This window comes from Capra hircus, chromosome 15 (assembly GCF_001704415.2).
Source record: "Capra hircus breed San Clemente chromosome 15, ASM170441v1, whole genome shotgun sequence".
NCBI lineage: Eukaryota > Metazoa > Chordata > Mammalia > Artiodactyla > Bovidae > Capra > Capra hircus.
In genome coordinates, this window is record NC_030822.1 from 38,943,248 (window position 1) to 38,959,914 (window position 16,667).

At 40.3% G+C, this 16,667-nt stretch overlaps 1 protein-coding gene across 3 annotated transcripts in view; it reads right to left on the reverse strand.

The window, feature by feature from the left end:
- Window positions 1-16,667, reverse strand: part of DENND5A (DENN domain containing 5A) — a 99,263-nt gene that overhangs the window by 23,781 nt on the left and 58,815 nt on the right. For all 3 annotated transcript variants that reach the window (XM_018059520.1, XM_018059522.1, XM_018059523.1), the window contains 6 exons: window positions 15,966-16,153; window positions 8,438-8,755; window positions 7,090-7,305; window positions 6,370-6,604; window positions 3,428-3,578; window positions 2,663-2,756 (listed from right to left, as the gene is read on the reverse strand). In XM_018059520.1, the coding sequence (XP_017915009.1) occupies window positions 2,663-2,756; window positions 3,428-3,578; window positions 6,370-6,604; window positions 7,090-7,305; window positions 8,438-8,755; window positions 15,966-16,153 (1,202 nt within the window). The remainder of the gene's footprint in view (window positions 1-2,662; window positions 2,757-3,427; window positions 3,579-6,369; window positions 6,605-7,089; window positions 7,306-8,437; window positions 8,756-15,965; window positions 16,154-16,667) is intronic.

Genomic DNA, 16,667 nt, shown 5'->3' on the forward strand with positions numbered 1-16,667 from the left:
TAAACTGTTGTAAAGTTGTCTCAGACTTTTTGTGACCCTGTGGACTGCAGCACGCCAAGCTCCCCTGTTCTTCACTATCTCCTGGAGTTTGCTCAGATTCATACCCATTGAGTCAGTGACGCTAATCATCTCATCATCTGCCACTCCTTTACCTTTTACCTTTAATCTTTCCCAGCATCAGGGTCTTTTCTAATGAGTCCACTTTTCGCATCAAGTGGTCAAAGCAGTGGAGCTTCAGCATGAGTCCTTCTAATGAATATTCAGGGCTGACTTCCTTTAGGATTGACTGGTCTGATCTCCTAGCTGTCCAAGGGACTCTCAAGAGTCTGCTCCAGCACCACCATTTGAAAGCATGAATTCTTCAACACTCAGCCTTCCTTATGGTCCAACACTCACATTCGTACACTACTACTGGAAAAACCACAGCTTTGACTAGACAGACCTTTGTTGGCAAAGTGATGTCTCTGATTTTTAATATGCTATCTAGGTTTGTCATAGCTTTTCTTCCAAGGAGTCAGCATCTTTTAATTTCATGGCTACAATCACCATCTGCAGTGATTTGGGAGCCCAAGAAAATAAAATCTGTCACTGCTTCCACTTTTTTCCCATCTATTTGCCATAAAGTGATAGGACCAGATACCATGATCTTAGTTTTTTAAATGTTGAGTTTTAAGCCAGCTTTTTCACTCTCCTCTTTCACTTTCATCAAGAAGCTCTTTAGTGCCTCTTCACTTTCTGCCATTACAGTAGTATCATTTGCATATCTGAGGTTGCTGATATTTCTCCTGGCAATCTTGATTCCAGCTTGTGATTCACCCAGTCCGGCATCTCGCATGAAGTACTCTTGCATGTGTGCACACTCAAAACAACTGCATTTTCTTCTTTTCTATAATTTGCTGGTGATTCCCCACATGCTGTGTTTTAACACAGAACCCACATCAATGCAATAAACTGTACGCTGACACCTTCTCGGTACCCCCGTTTCACAACCAACATTTGTACCCAACTTCTTTCTTGCCCATGTTTATTCCAGAAGTACAATTCTGTCCATTCTAGTTTCTGGCCCCTCCTTCTGCCCCGACTATCAACCCTCAAGATTAGGCTTCAATGACTATCACCTGCACTACTGCTATCTGCTTTCTAACTTGCTAGCTTCCTCCAGTACCTCTTGCTTCCAAAATATTCTGCCCACAGTCTCCTTTACACAATCCACCACCACACTTTGGGTCCTGCCATCTCCTCTACTTGCAATGCTCATCTCTGTTCCTAACAATCCTATCATCCTTAAGACTAAAACAGATGCTAGTTCCTCTAAGCAGTCTTGTGTGAGATTATCCCAGACAGAATGGAACTCTATTTTCTCTAATCAGTAATCAAACACTGGCATGCCTCCCATACAGCTCTTTCAAAAAACTCTTCTACTAAAGACAGTTGCATACCTACCTTTGCCCCCTTAATAAACTGGCATTCCCTGAGGACAAGGCTATCTCCTTGTTATTTTTATATTTCAAAGTGTTTACTATAGTAATTTTGACCAAGAAAACGTGCTCAATAAACCCTGCTGAAAGAAATATTATGGAGGGTAGGTAGAAGACCTAGAGGAGAACTTTAAAAATAACACCCACACCCTACACCCATTATGCCATCCTCACAAAAACACTAAGTGCAACTGTACCCTATAAACCAGCAATTGAAAATTCATGACCATACTTTGCAATTTTAATTTATTCACTTAAAAAACAGCAAAAGCAAAATATTTTCCCATCCACGGAGGTGCTAGACACATATGAAAATAATATGCTTTATTTTGTATAATATGCTTGACTTTGTATAAAATGCAAACTGCAGGGTCTTTTCTTAAAGAGAAGTTGCTGAAATAGGTTTCTGAAGCTTAAGCTCCATTTTCACAACTTCACTGCAACTCAGTAAGGCAGGGTCTGCAACTTGAGGTTTATAACTAGAAACTTTACAGGGAACAAGTTATAGCAGTGCTGAGAAACTCTGCTTACAAGCAATGAGGACTCAGGTCAACTGAAGAACCCTCAATCCCCAGGCACCTGATAAAAATATTCCCTTGGCTCCTCTGAGAAAAAAGTCAAGATTACCTCTTTTAAATTAAGATGAAGAAAAGAAACAGGTAAAAAAGGCTTCTCCTCCCCATGTTCAGAGATTCAGAGCATTAACCCAAGTTCAGCTTGTCCTCCATCTCACTCTAACAAATTAATTTCTATCATACCAGACACACACAAAAGCCTCAAGAATTTTCAAAGTAATTTTTCCAAGTTGTAGAATCTTACCTCCTAATGTTCCTGTCACCCCTACCACCCTCCCTACACCTGGGAGAGAGTGAGTATCATGCACGAGTGACTACTGAAACAACAGTGAAAGGCTTTCTTCCAAGTACTGGGAGCATCACTAAACACAAGTGCAAGTCTGGCTCAGGGAGAGGATGCATGTGGTTAGCGGCTGCTGCCACTTGTGAACCACTGTACATCCTAGATTTGTCACAAGCCAGGCCCATATCAGGTATCAGGAACTCACTCATTATTAACCCTTCCCTGTGGGAAGGATGTTTGAATCAGATCAGAGACCAAGGACGTAAAGAGAAGGAGGGTACAGCATGGTAACAGGGTCGTTTCTTATCATTCTCAAGGTGTCTTACCTCTCTCTGGTCATTGTCTAAACGCAGGTGTTCTGTGTGCTGCTTCTGCCGGTCTTTACGCCTCCACTGGGCAGGAGCATTCCTTTTTGTCCACCTGACAGAATCAAAGCAGACAATTAAGAATATTCTGCTAAGAAAGTAAGGTCAACTTATAGGAGAAAACTTAAAAACATCTAGGGACCAACGGGAAGCTACCAAGAAGGCACCAGAGGTAGCTCAAACCTTGATATAAGGGCAGGTTAAAGATCAGTGACTGGGCAATAAAGAGATATCTTTCCAAGGAACCAAGACGTTCTCTCTCTTGAAACACCTACAGAAACTTCACTTACAGATCCAAAACTATTTTCACTCATCTCTGCCTGGCCTTCGATAAACTTATCTCCAAAAGTTAACGAAGAAAAAACAATTCTGCTAAGTTACTGAGTTTCAGGTCAGACTCCAATTATTTCAACCACCACTTACTCTACTCCACCACTTACAGTGCTAGCTAGGTGCCGTGCGGGCCCAGTTATGAGATTTGCAGATTTCAACCCATCTGCAGTCTGGCCTTTTACAGGTCCTGATACATGGAGCAATCCCAATTTGCACAGTGGAGACAGGAGCTGATGATGCTCTGTCACCTGTTTCCTTGTTTAAACAAGTGAACAACCTGGACAGTTTGTATCTTCTCCACATTTGCTTTACAGAAGTCAAGGTCTTCTGGAAATGACAGTCTAGGTTCAGATACTATATTACCACTGTGGGGAATCTCTGGGGTTGACTCACTTGTTGCTGGCTGGCCCAGTGGAAAGCACGTCAGACTGTAGCTTAGGGAAGAAGCCTGGTTCATACTTCCCTTGTCCAATCTTCATGTCAAGTAAATGGGGGTGAATCGCAGTATGATCAATTTTTGCCAGTCGCAGCTCAATTGCTTTCTCTGGATAAGAATGAAAAATAAAGTCCAGTACTTTAAAAAATGTATCAAATTCTGGGCCATAAAACAAGTCTCAATAAATCTGAAATAACTTGATTCAGACAAAGTTAAGTCCTGTGACCAACAACAATCATTAATACCTTAAAACTAAATAACACATTTCTAAATAAACCAGGAGTCAAAAAGGAAATCAAAAAAGGAAATAAAGTATTTTGAGCTAAATAAAAAGGAAAACACAAGATACCAAAATTTGTGGAACTTCATTCTTTAAAAAAGAATTTCCAAGATCCCCTCTAAATGTCACGTTTTAAAGAATCTCTAAAAAGTCGCCAGTAGCTATGTTTTTACCATTTTCCAATCACACTGATTCAAGAAACTGAGATGTCCACGCAGAATGAGATGATGTAGCTGAGCTACTCTAGGCTAGAAATCTGAAGCCAGCAGGAAGAACCCTCAACAAGCATTATTGGATTACATATCTCAGGAATATACCAATGGCATTACTCCTGGGAACAGAGTGTGTAGTTGTGGGGAGGGTCTTTGATACTCATTTTTCTGAAAGGAGTCACAGAAATAAGGGTTAGTTAGCTCTCTTTCCATATCCCAAACCCCACATTCTAACAAGACCACAAGAATTCATGTCCTGGCCACAAATGAGACCAGTGTAATTCATATCAGTATTTGGTATTCAACAAATGGATTACAGATGGGCTGAGAACTGACTGCCTCAACCTCTGGGTAGGAGAAGGTCTCAAGTCACTACAGCCTCTCATTTCAGTCTCTAGTATAAACAGACTCCTCCCTTTAGCCCCACAATGTTACGTTAAGTTGCTTCAGTTGTGTCTGACTCTTTGTGACTCTATGGACTATAGCTTGTCAGGCTCCTCTGTCCATGAGATTCTCCAGGCAAGAACATTGGAGTGGGTTGCCATTTCCTCCTCCAGGGGATCTTCCCGACACAGGGATCAAACCTGCATCTTTTATGCCACCTGTATTAGCAGGCAGGCTCTTTACCACTAGCGCCACCTGGGAAGCCCTCTGACACCACAGAGCTATCTACAAAAGCAGGCTCCTGCTCTGGACACTCTTGGCTACAGAAACACATACCCAGGCAGGCCAGCTCTGCACACAGTGCCAAGGCCACACGTGTGTGGGCATGCAATCCCTGCTCTGTGGGGGACCAGCCTGACCAGCTGTAATGGGTAGACCTGGAGAACACTTCAGGATGTGAGTTCCCTGGGGACAGGACATGCAACCTGACCAAGCAGGCCCAAATTCAAGGCTTCTTGGCCTTAAGTGGTAGACCTGGGCTCTCAAAGCCATATATAAATATTGTCATTTTCAAGTATAACACAACATGAAAAGATTGGGAAGTCCTGCTTTAAAGTGATGGTTTAGGAGATCACTTTGCTCCCCAGGACCAAAACCTTAGGCAGGGTTCTGGAATCTGAAACTGGATGTGCTCTAGGAGGCAAAGATGACTATGTCAGAGTACTCCACCTGCATGGGCAACATGTCCTCAAGTCTTGGCCAAGAGGACTATCATCTTAATGAAAGGCCTAGAGCATGAGCTGAAAGATAAAGTCAGAAGGCAACCAAGCATAACGTTGAGGAAGCCAGTCACCACTTGTATCTTCAAAACCTAAAAAAATGCTTGGCACCTTCATTCAATCATTTAGTAAATACTTGGTGGGCACTTACCATACACTGGGCACGAAGTATTTACATTTAGTAAATGAACAAACAAAACATACCAACAAGCTACAAGGACACTAAATATCACTCACAGAAGTGAGCACAGTACTTAGGTTTGACACCTCAGGCTGAGACTATTCTCTAGTTAAACTGATCCAGACAGAATCTCTATGAACAAAAAGGTGTACTCCACCATGCAAGTAGCAAACAACTTTTAACATCTATATGTTCCAGGTACAATGTTAGAGGACTAGGAGTCAGACAATGAGTAAATACAGTCTCAGATCTTAAATTGCTCCCTGATAATGATACCTTAGAACAGAGATTATAAAGGGGAGGCAAGAACAAGGTACTACAGAGCTTAGTGAAGAAATCAACTCAGCCTGAGAGCATCAGAGAAGGCTCCAGAGGAAGAGAAACATCAGCTGGATTTCTGTTAGCAGCTTACTTACCCATAACTCACTCACCCCTTCTTTCTTGCTAACAGAATCTCAATACAGTTTGGGCTAACATTATACCAGGTCAATACTCACTTTCATAGCCTCCCTTGCACTTAACGGTAGTCACATAATATGCTTTTATGAGACAACAGAAGTTGTTGGGAATTTCTGGGAAAGCTTTTGCTTTCTGATATAAGAGGGACAATACAGCTGGCATCAACTTTCCCCTTTGCCCTGAATTTGAACATAGAAGGCCTCTTGTAACAATGAGGCAATAAGCATGAACATAATAAAAAGTCAACATGTTAAGAATATTGGAGTGAAAAGATAGAATTTCATTTCCTGATTACAATGCTGAGCAGCCGAACCACCACCAGTTCTGCCCTTCTTGATAATTTGAGAACAATAACCCCCATTTATTTAATGCGCTGCTAATTAGATTCTCTAGTACTTACAGGAGGACTCATTCTTAACCGACACAGTGTTAAAGGATGAGAAAAAGTTTGCCAGGCAAAAAAGACAGAGGAAAGCATTGCAGGCAATGGAAACAACTTATGCAAAAGCAGAAAACAAGAGAAAGAAGCTGGCATATTTAGGAATAAGGACACGTTAGTGATATAATCCAAGAGGCTAGAAAGCTAGCAACAAGGAGGCCTCACTTGCTTCTTCCACAGTGGTACACTTCTGGTACATGGATGTGCGCAGAGTAGGTGTCCGAACATTCAACAGCCTGATCTTGTCTACTCGGGAGTCAAACACCCGGAGCACAGGATCTTTATCATCATCGTCATGACACATGATTTTGTTGTCAATGAAAGAAGCAAACATCTGAGTCTCCAAGAATCTTGAGAGGAAAGGCAGGTAGGGCTCAGGCTGATCTGACAGAAAAGATGCCTGGTGGGACCAAAAGGAAACAGAGTGTCATCAAGAGGGAAGAGGTCATGTCAGCCTCAATCAACCAAGCCTACATACCCATGAGATTCAGTAGGTTAATTGTTCTCTGAAGCTTCCCAGGTCTTTATAAAAAGCAAAGCGCAAAACCTCATCATTTTAAGAAATTTATATATTTCAAATATCCTGCAACTTTGACACATTGGCCTAAACTTACTCAGGTAACCTACTGTGGCAATCAACATTCCCAGAATCCTAATGTTCAACCTGCATGTGCATCTTTGCCTAAGAGAGCTCTGACTGAAGGTAAATCACCTGATAGCCAATAACCAGCACTCTGCTCTAAAGCAACCAAACATTTTACCAACATCAGAAGGACCGAGAACTTGTTTCCAGCACGTTTTATGGAAGAAAAACTCATATTCAGTCACATCTTTAAATGTACTCATTTCTTACCACCTCCCCAGCAGGACTATATTAATACTTACTTTATCAAAATTTTGCATCTGCTCTCTGTTGGTAAACCAGGATTCCTTATCCTGGCTGGGCTGAATGACAAACACCTCATAATCTGCAAACATCTGAGTGAAACGATTTGCAAAAACTTCCCGGATCTGAATGTTTAGCTGGTAAATCCTGAGTTCTTCTTCATCACACTGAACTTTGAGATCCTTATTGCTACTGGGGTCTTCACGCACTTCCAGCTACAAAAACAAAACAAAATAAAACAGTTGAGAACACCCGAGTTTTTCTTTTATCCCAAAGAAAGGCAACTTATCCTTTTTTCCCCACAAGAGTCATTCAAAAGAGAAAAAATGGGGGGGAAAAGAAGAAAGGAATTCTGACATGAAGAAGAGATAAATGAGGGCGTTCCACTTGCAGGAATCCAGCAACTCAATGAAAGTGGAGAGAAACTTATTACAGGCAGAGAAATAGCATTAGAAGAAAAAGCACTAGTTATCTCAAGGGTCAGGAAAGAAGGAATTTGGGAAGGCAACAAGAAAATGATAATGTAAAGCACCAAGGTCAGACTCTCATTCTCCTTTCATCTCTTTTTCTCCCCCATATTTACGTTCCCTTTCTCCCTAAAAATTTTTCCTTATTGGTCTCTCTTAACCTTGTAAACCTCTCTAAATATTTCTCTGCTCTTCTTTAACTGGCCATTATTTTTCTTTTTTAATATCTGCGCTACTAACAAACCAGGAAAATGACATTTCACACTGCACTAAAAAAAAGAAAAAGAAAAAGCCCAACAAAATGATTATCCTATTTTGTTTATATGTAATTTAAGAAAGTGATATAACAGTGAGAATGCAGAGGGTGAAGAGATGAGTAAACAACTACAGAAAGCAGTCTCATCAAAGTCAGGCAATGGAAAGCTCATACATCCCCAGGAAGAGCAGAGGACTAGAATTCAAGAGGACCGGGTTCTAACTTCAAGTCAACCACACAGAGGCATTTAATCTTAAGCAAAACACTCAGGCTCTCTAAGTCAACAATTCCTGCTCTATGTGCTCCAGGTTGCTGTGACATTCACATGGCAATGGATCTGAAAGAGGCCCAAACTCAGACTACCACCATCATCCCTCTAAGTCTCTCTGCTGCAGCGTTTAGAGAATGACAGCAGTTTCTCCTTGATGTCCAAAGTGAAAAGCTACCCAGATTTAGATTCAAGTAGCATTCACATGGGGGATCATGTTTGCCAAAGCCAAATCCAGGGTCTTCCACACAGAGCATCCTTTCACTATTCACAGGTATGCACTGCCCTGAACTGGGTACTTTCTTACCCTATACTTTATTTGACACCTTAGCTCAGACCCATATACAACATCTTACCTTCTCCAGGCTCACCCCAGTCCTCTTGACCAAGGCCTGCAGGCGGGCGATAGTTTCATTCTCCTTGAGGAACTCATAGGACTGTAAAGGGGAGCCTGCAATGTTTCCATTCCTCTTGTCAGAGACGAGCTCAGAGGCCCGGAGCCTCTTCAGCTTGGAAGCGCTCTCGCTACAGTGAAGGTTTCCTTCAGGGGGAATGCCAAATGCCATGAGAATCTCAGAGACTTCCTGGACAAACTCCAATTTGTTGGGAAACTGAGGCAAGTCCTCTGGTAACTCAATGAAGTGGTTGTCAATGTCCACAAAGCAGAGGTTAGCCTGGTAGTCAAAACAGGAGGAGGACTGTGAACAACTCCAGAGTTATTTAGAGGAATTATGAAGAGAGGAAAGAGCAAACATCTGCAATGGGCATAAATTAGGTGTGGCATAAAGACGGGGTGGAAGGAGGTTGACCTGAGTTCCAATCCTGCCCTGATGCTTTCCAGTCTTGGGATCTTGGGAAAGTTATGAAACTCTGTTTCCTCAGTTATAAAATGAAGATAAAAATACTTATCTTAGTGATAAGGATTATATAAGTACATAGACACTTAGCATCTAGCACCAAATTCTCACATAGTAAATGCTCATAGAATATTTATTGAACTCACAAATCCTTACAACAGTAGAAAGAATACTAGGAGAGTGTCAGAAAGTCTGGGTCCCAGATCTGACTCTGTCACTATCTCCCTATATGGCCCTGAGCATGCCAGTATTCCCTTCTGAGCCTCATTCCTGATTTGTAAGATTTGATGGCTGGTCTTGTGATTTCTGTGCTTTCTTCTGTTTTTAAGACTGCTTCTGAGAGGACACAGAGAAACAGTACTTTCATACACTGCTGGGGAGGTAGGTAATCTGGATAAACAAAAAGCAACCTGGCAATAGTTATCCTTATTTTACAGACAAACTGACACAGAGAGGTTAAGTAACTTGTCCAAAGTCACACCGCTAGTAAGTAGTACAGCCGGGATTTGAACTCAGCTAGCCTGACTTAAGTCGTACCCTCAAGCTCTTAACCATCCACTCTTCTCCTGAGAGGTCTTAAACGTTTCTTGTTCAGTTTAACTATTTCATAGTTCTCAACCATGTTGGAATTCTCAAGTAATGCAGCTATAAATTAGAAAAGTCTTCTATCTTTGTATATTTATCTTATAACCATGAACTTGTTGCCAAGTATCTTTGTATATTTATCTTATAACCATGAACCAATTGCCAAGACATCCACTCTTCTCCTGAGAGGTCTTATACATTTCTTGTTCAGTTTAACTTAAATATTTCATAGTTCTCAACCATGTTGGAATTTTTGAGTAATGCAGCTATAAATTAGAAAAGTCTTCTATCTTTGTATATTTATCTTATAACCATGAACCCGTTGCCAAGTACCTTTGTATATTTATCTTATAACCATGAACCAATTGCCAAGACAATTGTCATTTGCTTCACTGCAGAGTATTACTATGTGCTTAATTAAGCATTTGTTATAACAAGGATAAAGAGACAACCAACATCAAGGATTTAGGACAGTGTCAGTATACAATAAATGTCAATCGACACTGTTATTATCACTGTGGAATATAAAATTTCAATAAATGAATATACACACAAGTACACACTATATATTATTAAATAGGAAAATTCCATAATGAAAAGATGCTAATTATCCCCACATTTATAAATTTAATGTAAAATGGTTTTAAATCCCAGAAAGATTTTTACTTTTTTGAAGGGCGTATCTGATGAACTGACTGAATCTTACCCATAAAAATAAAAGAAAAAAATAGCCAAGAAAATTCTGAGGCCACATTTACAGCAGAAAGCAAAGAAGAACTAAAGAGCCTCTTGATGAAAGAGAAAGAGGAGAGTGAAAACGCTGGTTCAAAACTCAACATTCAGAAAACTAAGATCATGGCATCTGATCCCATCACTTCATGGCAAACAGATAGGGAAACAATGGAAAGAGTGACAGACTTTCTTTCCTTGGGCTCCAAAATCACTGCAGATGGTGATTGCAGTCATGAAATTAAAAGATGCTTGCTCCTTGGAAGGAAAGTTATGACCAACCTAGATAGCATATTCAAAAGCAGAGACATTACTTTGCCAACAAAGGTCCGTCTAGTCAAAGCTTTGGTTTTTCCAGTAGTCATGCACAGATGTGAGAGTTGGACTATAAAGAAAGCTAAGTGCCGAAGAATTGATGCTTTTGAATTGTGGTGTTGGAGAAGACTCTTGAGAGTCCCTTGGACAACAAGGAGATCCAACCAGTTCATCCTAAGGAAAATCAGTCCTGAATATTTACTGGAAGGACTGATGCTGAAGCTGAAGCTCTAGTACTTTGGCCACCTATGTGAAGAGCTGACTCATTTGAAAAGACCCTGATGCTAGGAATGATTGAAGGCAGGAGGAGAAGGGACAACAGAGGATGAGATGGTTGGATGGCATCACTGACTCAATGGATATGAGTTTGAGCAAGCTCCAAGAGTTGGTGATGGACAGGGAGGCTTCAAACTCATGTCTATCAAGTCTTCCTTCTCCAGGGGATCTTTCCAACCTAGGGATCGAACCCGGGTCTCCTGCACTGCAGGCAAATTCTTTACTGACTGAGCTACAAAGATCCTGATTACAAGAAATGCGTATTTTTCATGCAATCCCTCTTCATATGTTTAGCCCATTTATCTATTGGGTTGCTCATCTTCTTACCGATTTGCAAAAGTTCTTTATAATCCCTTGATGCTAACTCTTTAAAGGCTATATGTGTCCTACACATATCTTCTCCTAGCTTTTATCTTTTCATTTTAAAATGTCTTTTTCTTAATTAAAAAAATCAAATTTGTCAATCTTTTATTTTATGGAAAGTGTTTTCTTCATCTTGTTCACAAAGTCCCTACCCCGAGATCAAGATTGTATTAACGTTTTCTTCTAGAAGATTTAAATTTCTGCTTTTGACATTTAAATGCTTATTCCATCTCAAGTTGACTTTGTTATCCGATTAAGGTAAGAATCTTTTTTTTCCTATGGACAAGCAATTTTTCCAGCTCCATTACTAAAAAGTTCTTTGGCATGGTATGTATTATTATGTATCAAAATGCTGTTCCACTGTTTCTGCTATTTATCCCTGTATCAGTAAGTCTTATATTCTAGGAGGTAGGAAGACCATATGGTAAGTCCAGCTTTATCTAACTATTTCACAGACTTTCAATCTATGAAAACTTCATGTTTTAACATGTCCATGTGCCGTGTATGCATTCATTCAATACACATTTGCTGAGTGCATAAATTACTCCATTAACAAATCCATAACTAAAGAGAACTTTCCCATAACCAAGATTCAAAAATTAGAAGAATCACTTTAAATTCCACTTTCCAGAGTTCCTCCACTAGAAAACAACTTTGAACCCTTCCTTCCTTGTTAAAGAGCTAATACATGTTTAACACCTAAAAATAACACCTACTTTTACGTTTATTCCTTTAAGATTTTAAAATCATAAATGCCTTTGGATCAAGCAATTAAAAAATACAGTAAAGACAGAATTAAATCATCTAGTCTTGAAAATCACCTGCCTCACAAGCCCTGTCCATATAGCTAACGGAAGAAAGCACTGTGACCTCTCCCCTCAGAGGCACACAGTGCAATTATTTATCCTCTTGGTTCTCCTCTCTTTAGAGGGGGGAAAAAACAGTTTGTTCAATAGGAAACACAGAGGCAGCTAAACACAACTACATCCACTCAACAATGCTTGGCTGCCGTTTCTCCCACTGCTCTTGACCAAACAGAACATCTGTGAAGAATCTGATAAACTCCAAATGCTGTATCCACATATTGCAGATACTCCTGGGCAGAGGCGGCTGGAGAAAAGAAAGCAGCTCAGGCGCACTTCGGAGGTTAAGACAGGAGCCTCTGAGACAACACCACTAGCCATTCTTCACAGAGCTGGGCTGAGGCCGGTAGGGATAAGAAGGCAAAATGAAAAGAAGGCCATTCAGCTATCAGACTAACACAAGAGCTTCATGCTCTTTCCTGTCAGGACACAGAGGGCTCTGACAAACAGAAATAACTTGAAATCTACCTTAAACCCCTTTCCTTATGTGAAAAGAGGCCAACTCCTACAAACAGCTTGAGGGACAAGAAGAAGCCTGGAAGAGGCACTGAACCCAAGTGATCAGTTTTCTTCCATTAACCTTCTGTCTCATCAGGAGAGGCCATGGGAAGACTTAGCTACTCTGGGGCAGTGATCACATAGATATCCCAAACCACAGAAGTTTCCCAAATCCCTTCCTACAAAAGGTCACATTGGTCTTTCCCAGCCCTGAGTTCCTAGCACCAAATCACAGACAGCCTCACTGGTTAGTCTCAACAGATTACTGGGGAAAAGCTACTGACAAAGTATCCTGAGAAAGAAGGAAAGAAAGAGCGACCCAAGACAGAAAGAAAGAACACCCCCTCCCCCGACACAGTTGTGGAGGAACTGCCTCCTTCCTGTGCTCAGACAATGAAACCCAAAAAAGAAGCACAGGACAAAGAAAGCTTCACAAAAGCAGCACAGCATTCTCACTTGCTCAGGGCCAGCTGAGCTCATGTGTTGGTGTAAAAAGAAACAAAGGGCTTTTCACAGACTTCGATGCCCAAAGATGGGGCAGCAACTGATGAATTCTGACTTGGGGAGGTTAGGGAATGTACACTCTTTATGCCTCTGGATAAAGTCCCTTTTATACATCAAGTGTGCCCAGCCCCAATACCCTAATGATGCCCACTTGCAAAGGCCTAAGTGAATTTCCCAGCCTTAGTTATCTCTGGGTGGTAAAATCTGAGGTAATTTTTTACTTTATACTTCTGTGTACTGTTAGAATTTGAAACTATAAATGTATCATCTCTGAGACATCCTAAAATTCTCTTTCAAAAATATTATCACTCTCCATTCATTATGTGTATCTTTGATGATGCTTTACTCCTTGAGAAACCCCCTCGTTCTTTACCAGCCTAAAGTTCACCAGGGGGACTTACACAGACTCAGATATCCCAGAGGTCATCTGCTAAAAATTAAGGTAGAAAATATCCAGCTGTGTAACTATCCCCACAAACACATGATCTTCAGAGGGACTGGCTGGATGAAGTGGGACTCTGAAACCCTAGAACTGCCTATCAAGTACACACAGGTATTCTCCAACCTGCCACTCCTTCTCAAGGGGACCACAAGGAGAGGCAGAGTACAACAGATGCAGCAACAGTGGCGTACAAGAGAGTTCAAAAGGTCCAGCAGGCTGGATGCAAAAGCGGAGGCTCCAACATCCCGGAACAAAGTGAGATTCTGGGTTTCTCAAACAACCCACAGTTTCTCAAACAGTCCTGTTAAGAAAACTGCTGGTCTCCCAGCAGCCTCTTCACATACCCACATACACAAAGCCCACACAGAATGATACTGAGAGACCCTACAGGAAATAGAACTTGACCGCAAGTATACAGCCAGCTGATGCCAAAGATGAAAATAAAACAAATCTGGCTTCTTGCCTAGTGACCTATTTATTAGATTATGCATGCCTCTTTGCCTTTCTACCTTCAATCATTTCTACTGTTATTCTTATTTGACTTTTACAAAATTATAGTTAGGTTTACCAGAATGAAGTGTCAATATTAAATATACAATCATTTAAAGCAACAACAAAAAGCTCTCCACACTCCAATCTTTGATATCTACTCTTTAGGCATTTTAGTAGACAAATACATATAAAAACCCAATACCCCAAAATGCAATGGTTTTCTCCATCATTGTGAAAGTCAAAATGGAGTCAGTATTGCTAAAAGAGATCTCTAAAATGGAGCCAGGAGGCCACTAAGGAAGTATGTTTGCACGACTCAGGCTGGATGGATTCAGACCTTTTGGCCTGATGAAGTCACCCAGAACACCTCCAAAAACTCAAGATACTAAAAGGCCCTTACCCTTAAACAATTTGTAACAGTCTATATATTTATAGGACCCCTACCATAAAATAACTTGCGATTTCTTAAGGACAAATATTCTGACTTAGGTTAGAGTCGATCACAACTCCCACAGGGCAACTTTTAACAACTTCATGGTTTTTTGTCCTTATAAGTCCCTGACTCTTTCTTTTCCTTGGAACACTCTTTCAGGGCTACCAAATCTGATTCTCCCCAACTGCAAATTTTAAGTCCCCAAATAAACTCTGTTCTTTTTGCAGACTTCTGAATTTTTTTTAAGCTGACATCATTCAGATCTTTTCTTTCTTAATTCATCTTGTCCCACCCCAAAAAGCACAAAGCACTATAGAATCAAAGAAGCAAAGGAGGCAGAAGAGCAAAAACTACAAAGAAGACATTTTGATTCTAAAACCAAAGGACAGAGAAAAAGAGATGCATCTGAATATAATTTAAATATTACAGGTATGATCTAATTATCAGGATTGTTCATCACCGTGGCTACCCAGACATGCCCAACAACATGAGGCTGCTCAGACCCAATTCCATGAGAATGGTCTCTTCTTTGGAGGTCCTTTTACTCATATTCCTCAGTTGTACATAAAAATCTTCCCCCAAAAAATCACTGGTAGAGGGATGACACCATTGTGTGAATACTCCAAAGTGTTCTTCCCAGGCCTTTCCACTGACTATGAAAATCAGAGTAGTAAAGCCCAATTCCCCCAGCTAGTTTCATACCAGCCACGAATTGACCAAAAGAGGTAGATGAGTTTTACCTGTAGTTCTAGGAAAATAAACAGTGAACAATCTTATTTCTAATGGTGCTTTAAATTTATTTTAGAATGAAGTACTAAATAAATAAATACTTATTTTTAATCAGTTATTTTAGTATTTGAAACAATAGAAATGACCAACAGACCGTTCTCACAGCAAGAGAGGAAACACATTATCTCAAGGCCTTCATTATCTTGAGCAAGGAAAATTTTCAAAGATGTCTCAGTACTACAAGAATCACTATGATCTGGTCAACTTTTACAGAGCCACTGTGGCCTATAAAAGAAAACCAATGATTTATTAATATGTCTGGCTACTAAAGTAGCTATAAAATTATATTATGTGGAATTTCTTTAAATAATATGAAATAGTATAGAAATAAAACACAATTAAATACATGATAACTGTTGAAGCTAAGTATTGAAAACAGATTCACTATGTCCTCTTCCATGTAAATTTAAAATTTTACATAATTAAGATTTTCTAATAAATGTCTTATAAATACATAAAATCCTGTGTTTGAAAAATTGTGCATGAAAAAGGCAGTTCATAATAGTATAAACACAGATTACAATAAATGTTATGTCAGGTGATAAACAAGTGTTTCTGAAATGATATAAATTGAGCTCAATGTTCATTATTTTTACTTTTTTCCTGGAAAGTTATTTATGTTCTCCAAAAAGAAAATAAACTTGGCGATACCACCGTGGGCTCATCCCAAAGCCCTTCTCTCCCAAATCCTGTATCAGGGCCACAGGCACCAGCACCCAAGCTCCACGTTTCTCTTACCTCTTGAGGCAGCTCCAGTTTTGACCGGTCATCCAAGCCATTGGAATGCAAGCCCATCAAGTATGGGACAGGAGCATCTAAGAAATGTAGGAGAGAAGCCGGGAGAATAGGAACATAGACATGCTGCCACTGGAAAGGAAACATGAGAGCTGTAATTGTCTCCGCCACAGTCATCAGTCGCTGGTAATCTAGGTCAAAAAAATAAACACATACACACAAACCAGTCAAAAACAAGGCATCTGCTTCTCCAATAGTAATTTAAAAATTTTAATACAATTCCACATGTAGAAAGAACAGTATAAACTTCAGCAAGGGCGCTCAGAGCATGATTCCCTTATGGGAATCAAAGAGACAACCCAGAAACCTCAGTGGATCACATGCTGAAGTATACATCCTCCCACACACACAGGTCCATACTCATTATAACATTTAATAGAAATACAACAGAAATCATAAATGGCACCTTGCTCTAAATACTAAATGAGAAGGTTAAGTAGATTCTCTTAAGTAGAAAGAGGGTAGAGAACTAGAACAAAAAAAAAAGGAACTGTGGTCTGGTTTCTATTCAGCATAAATGCCAAACACCTCATTTACCGCTTACATGCGTCTGCATTCTCTAAAGAGCTGATGTGAACTTTGCAGTCAAGATCAAGACCAAAGAACCACCAACCAAGCAGAAGCTGGTTTTCTACCTTTAGCCAA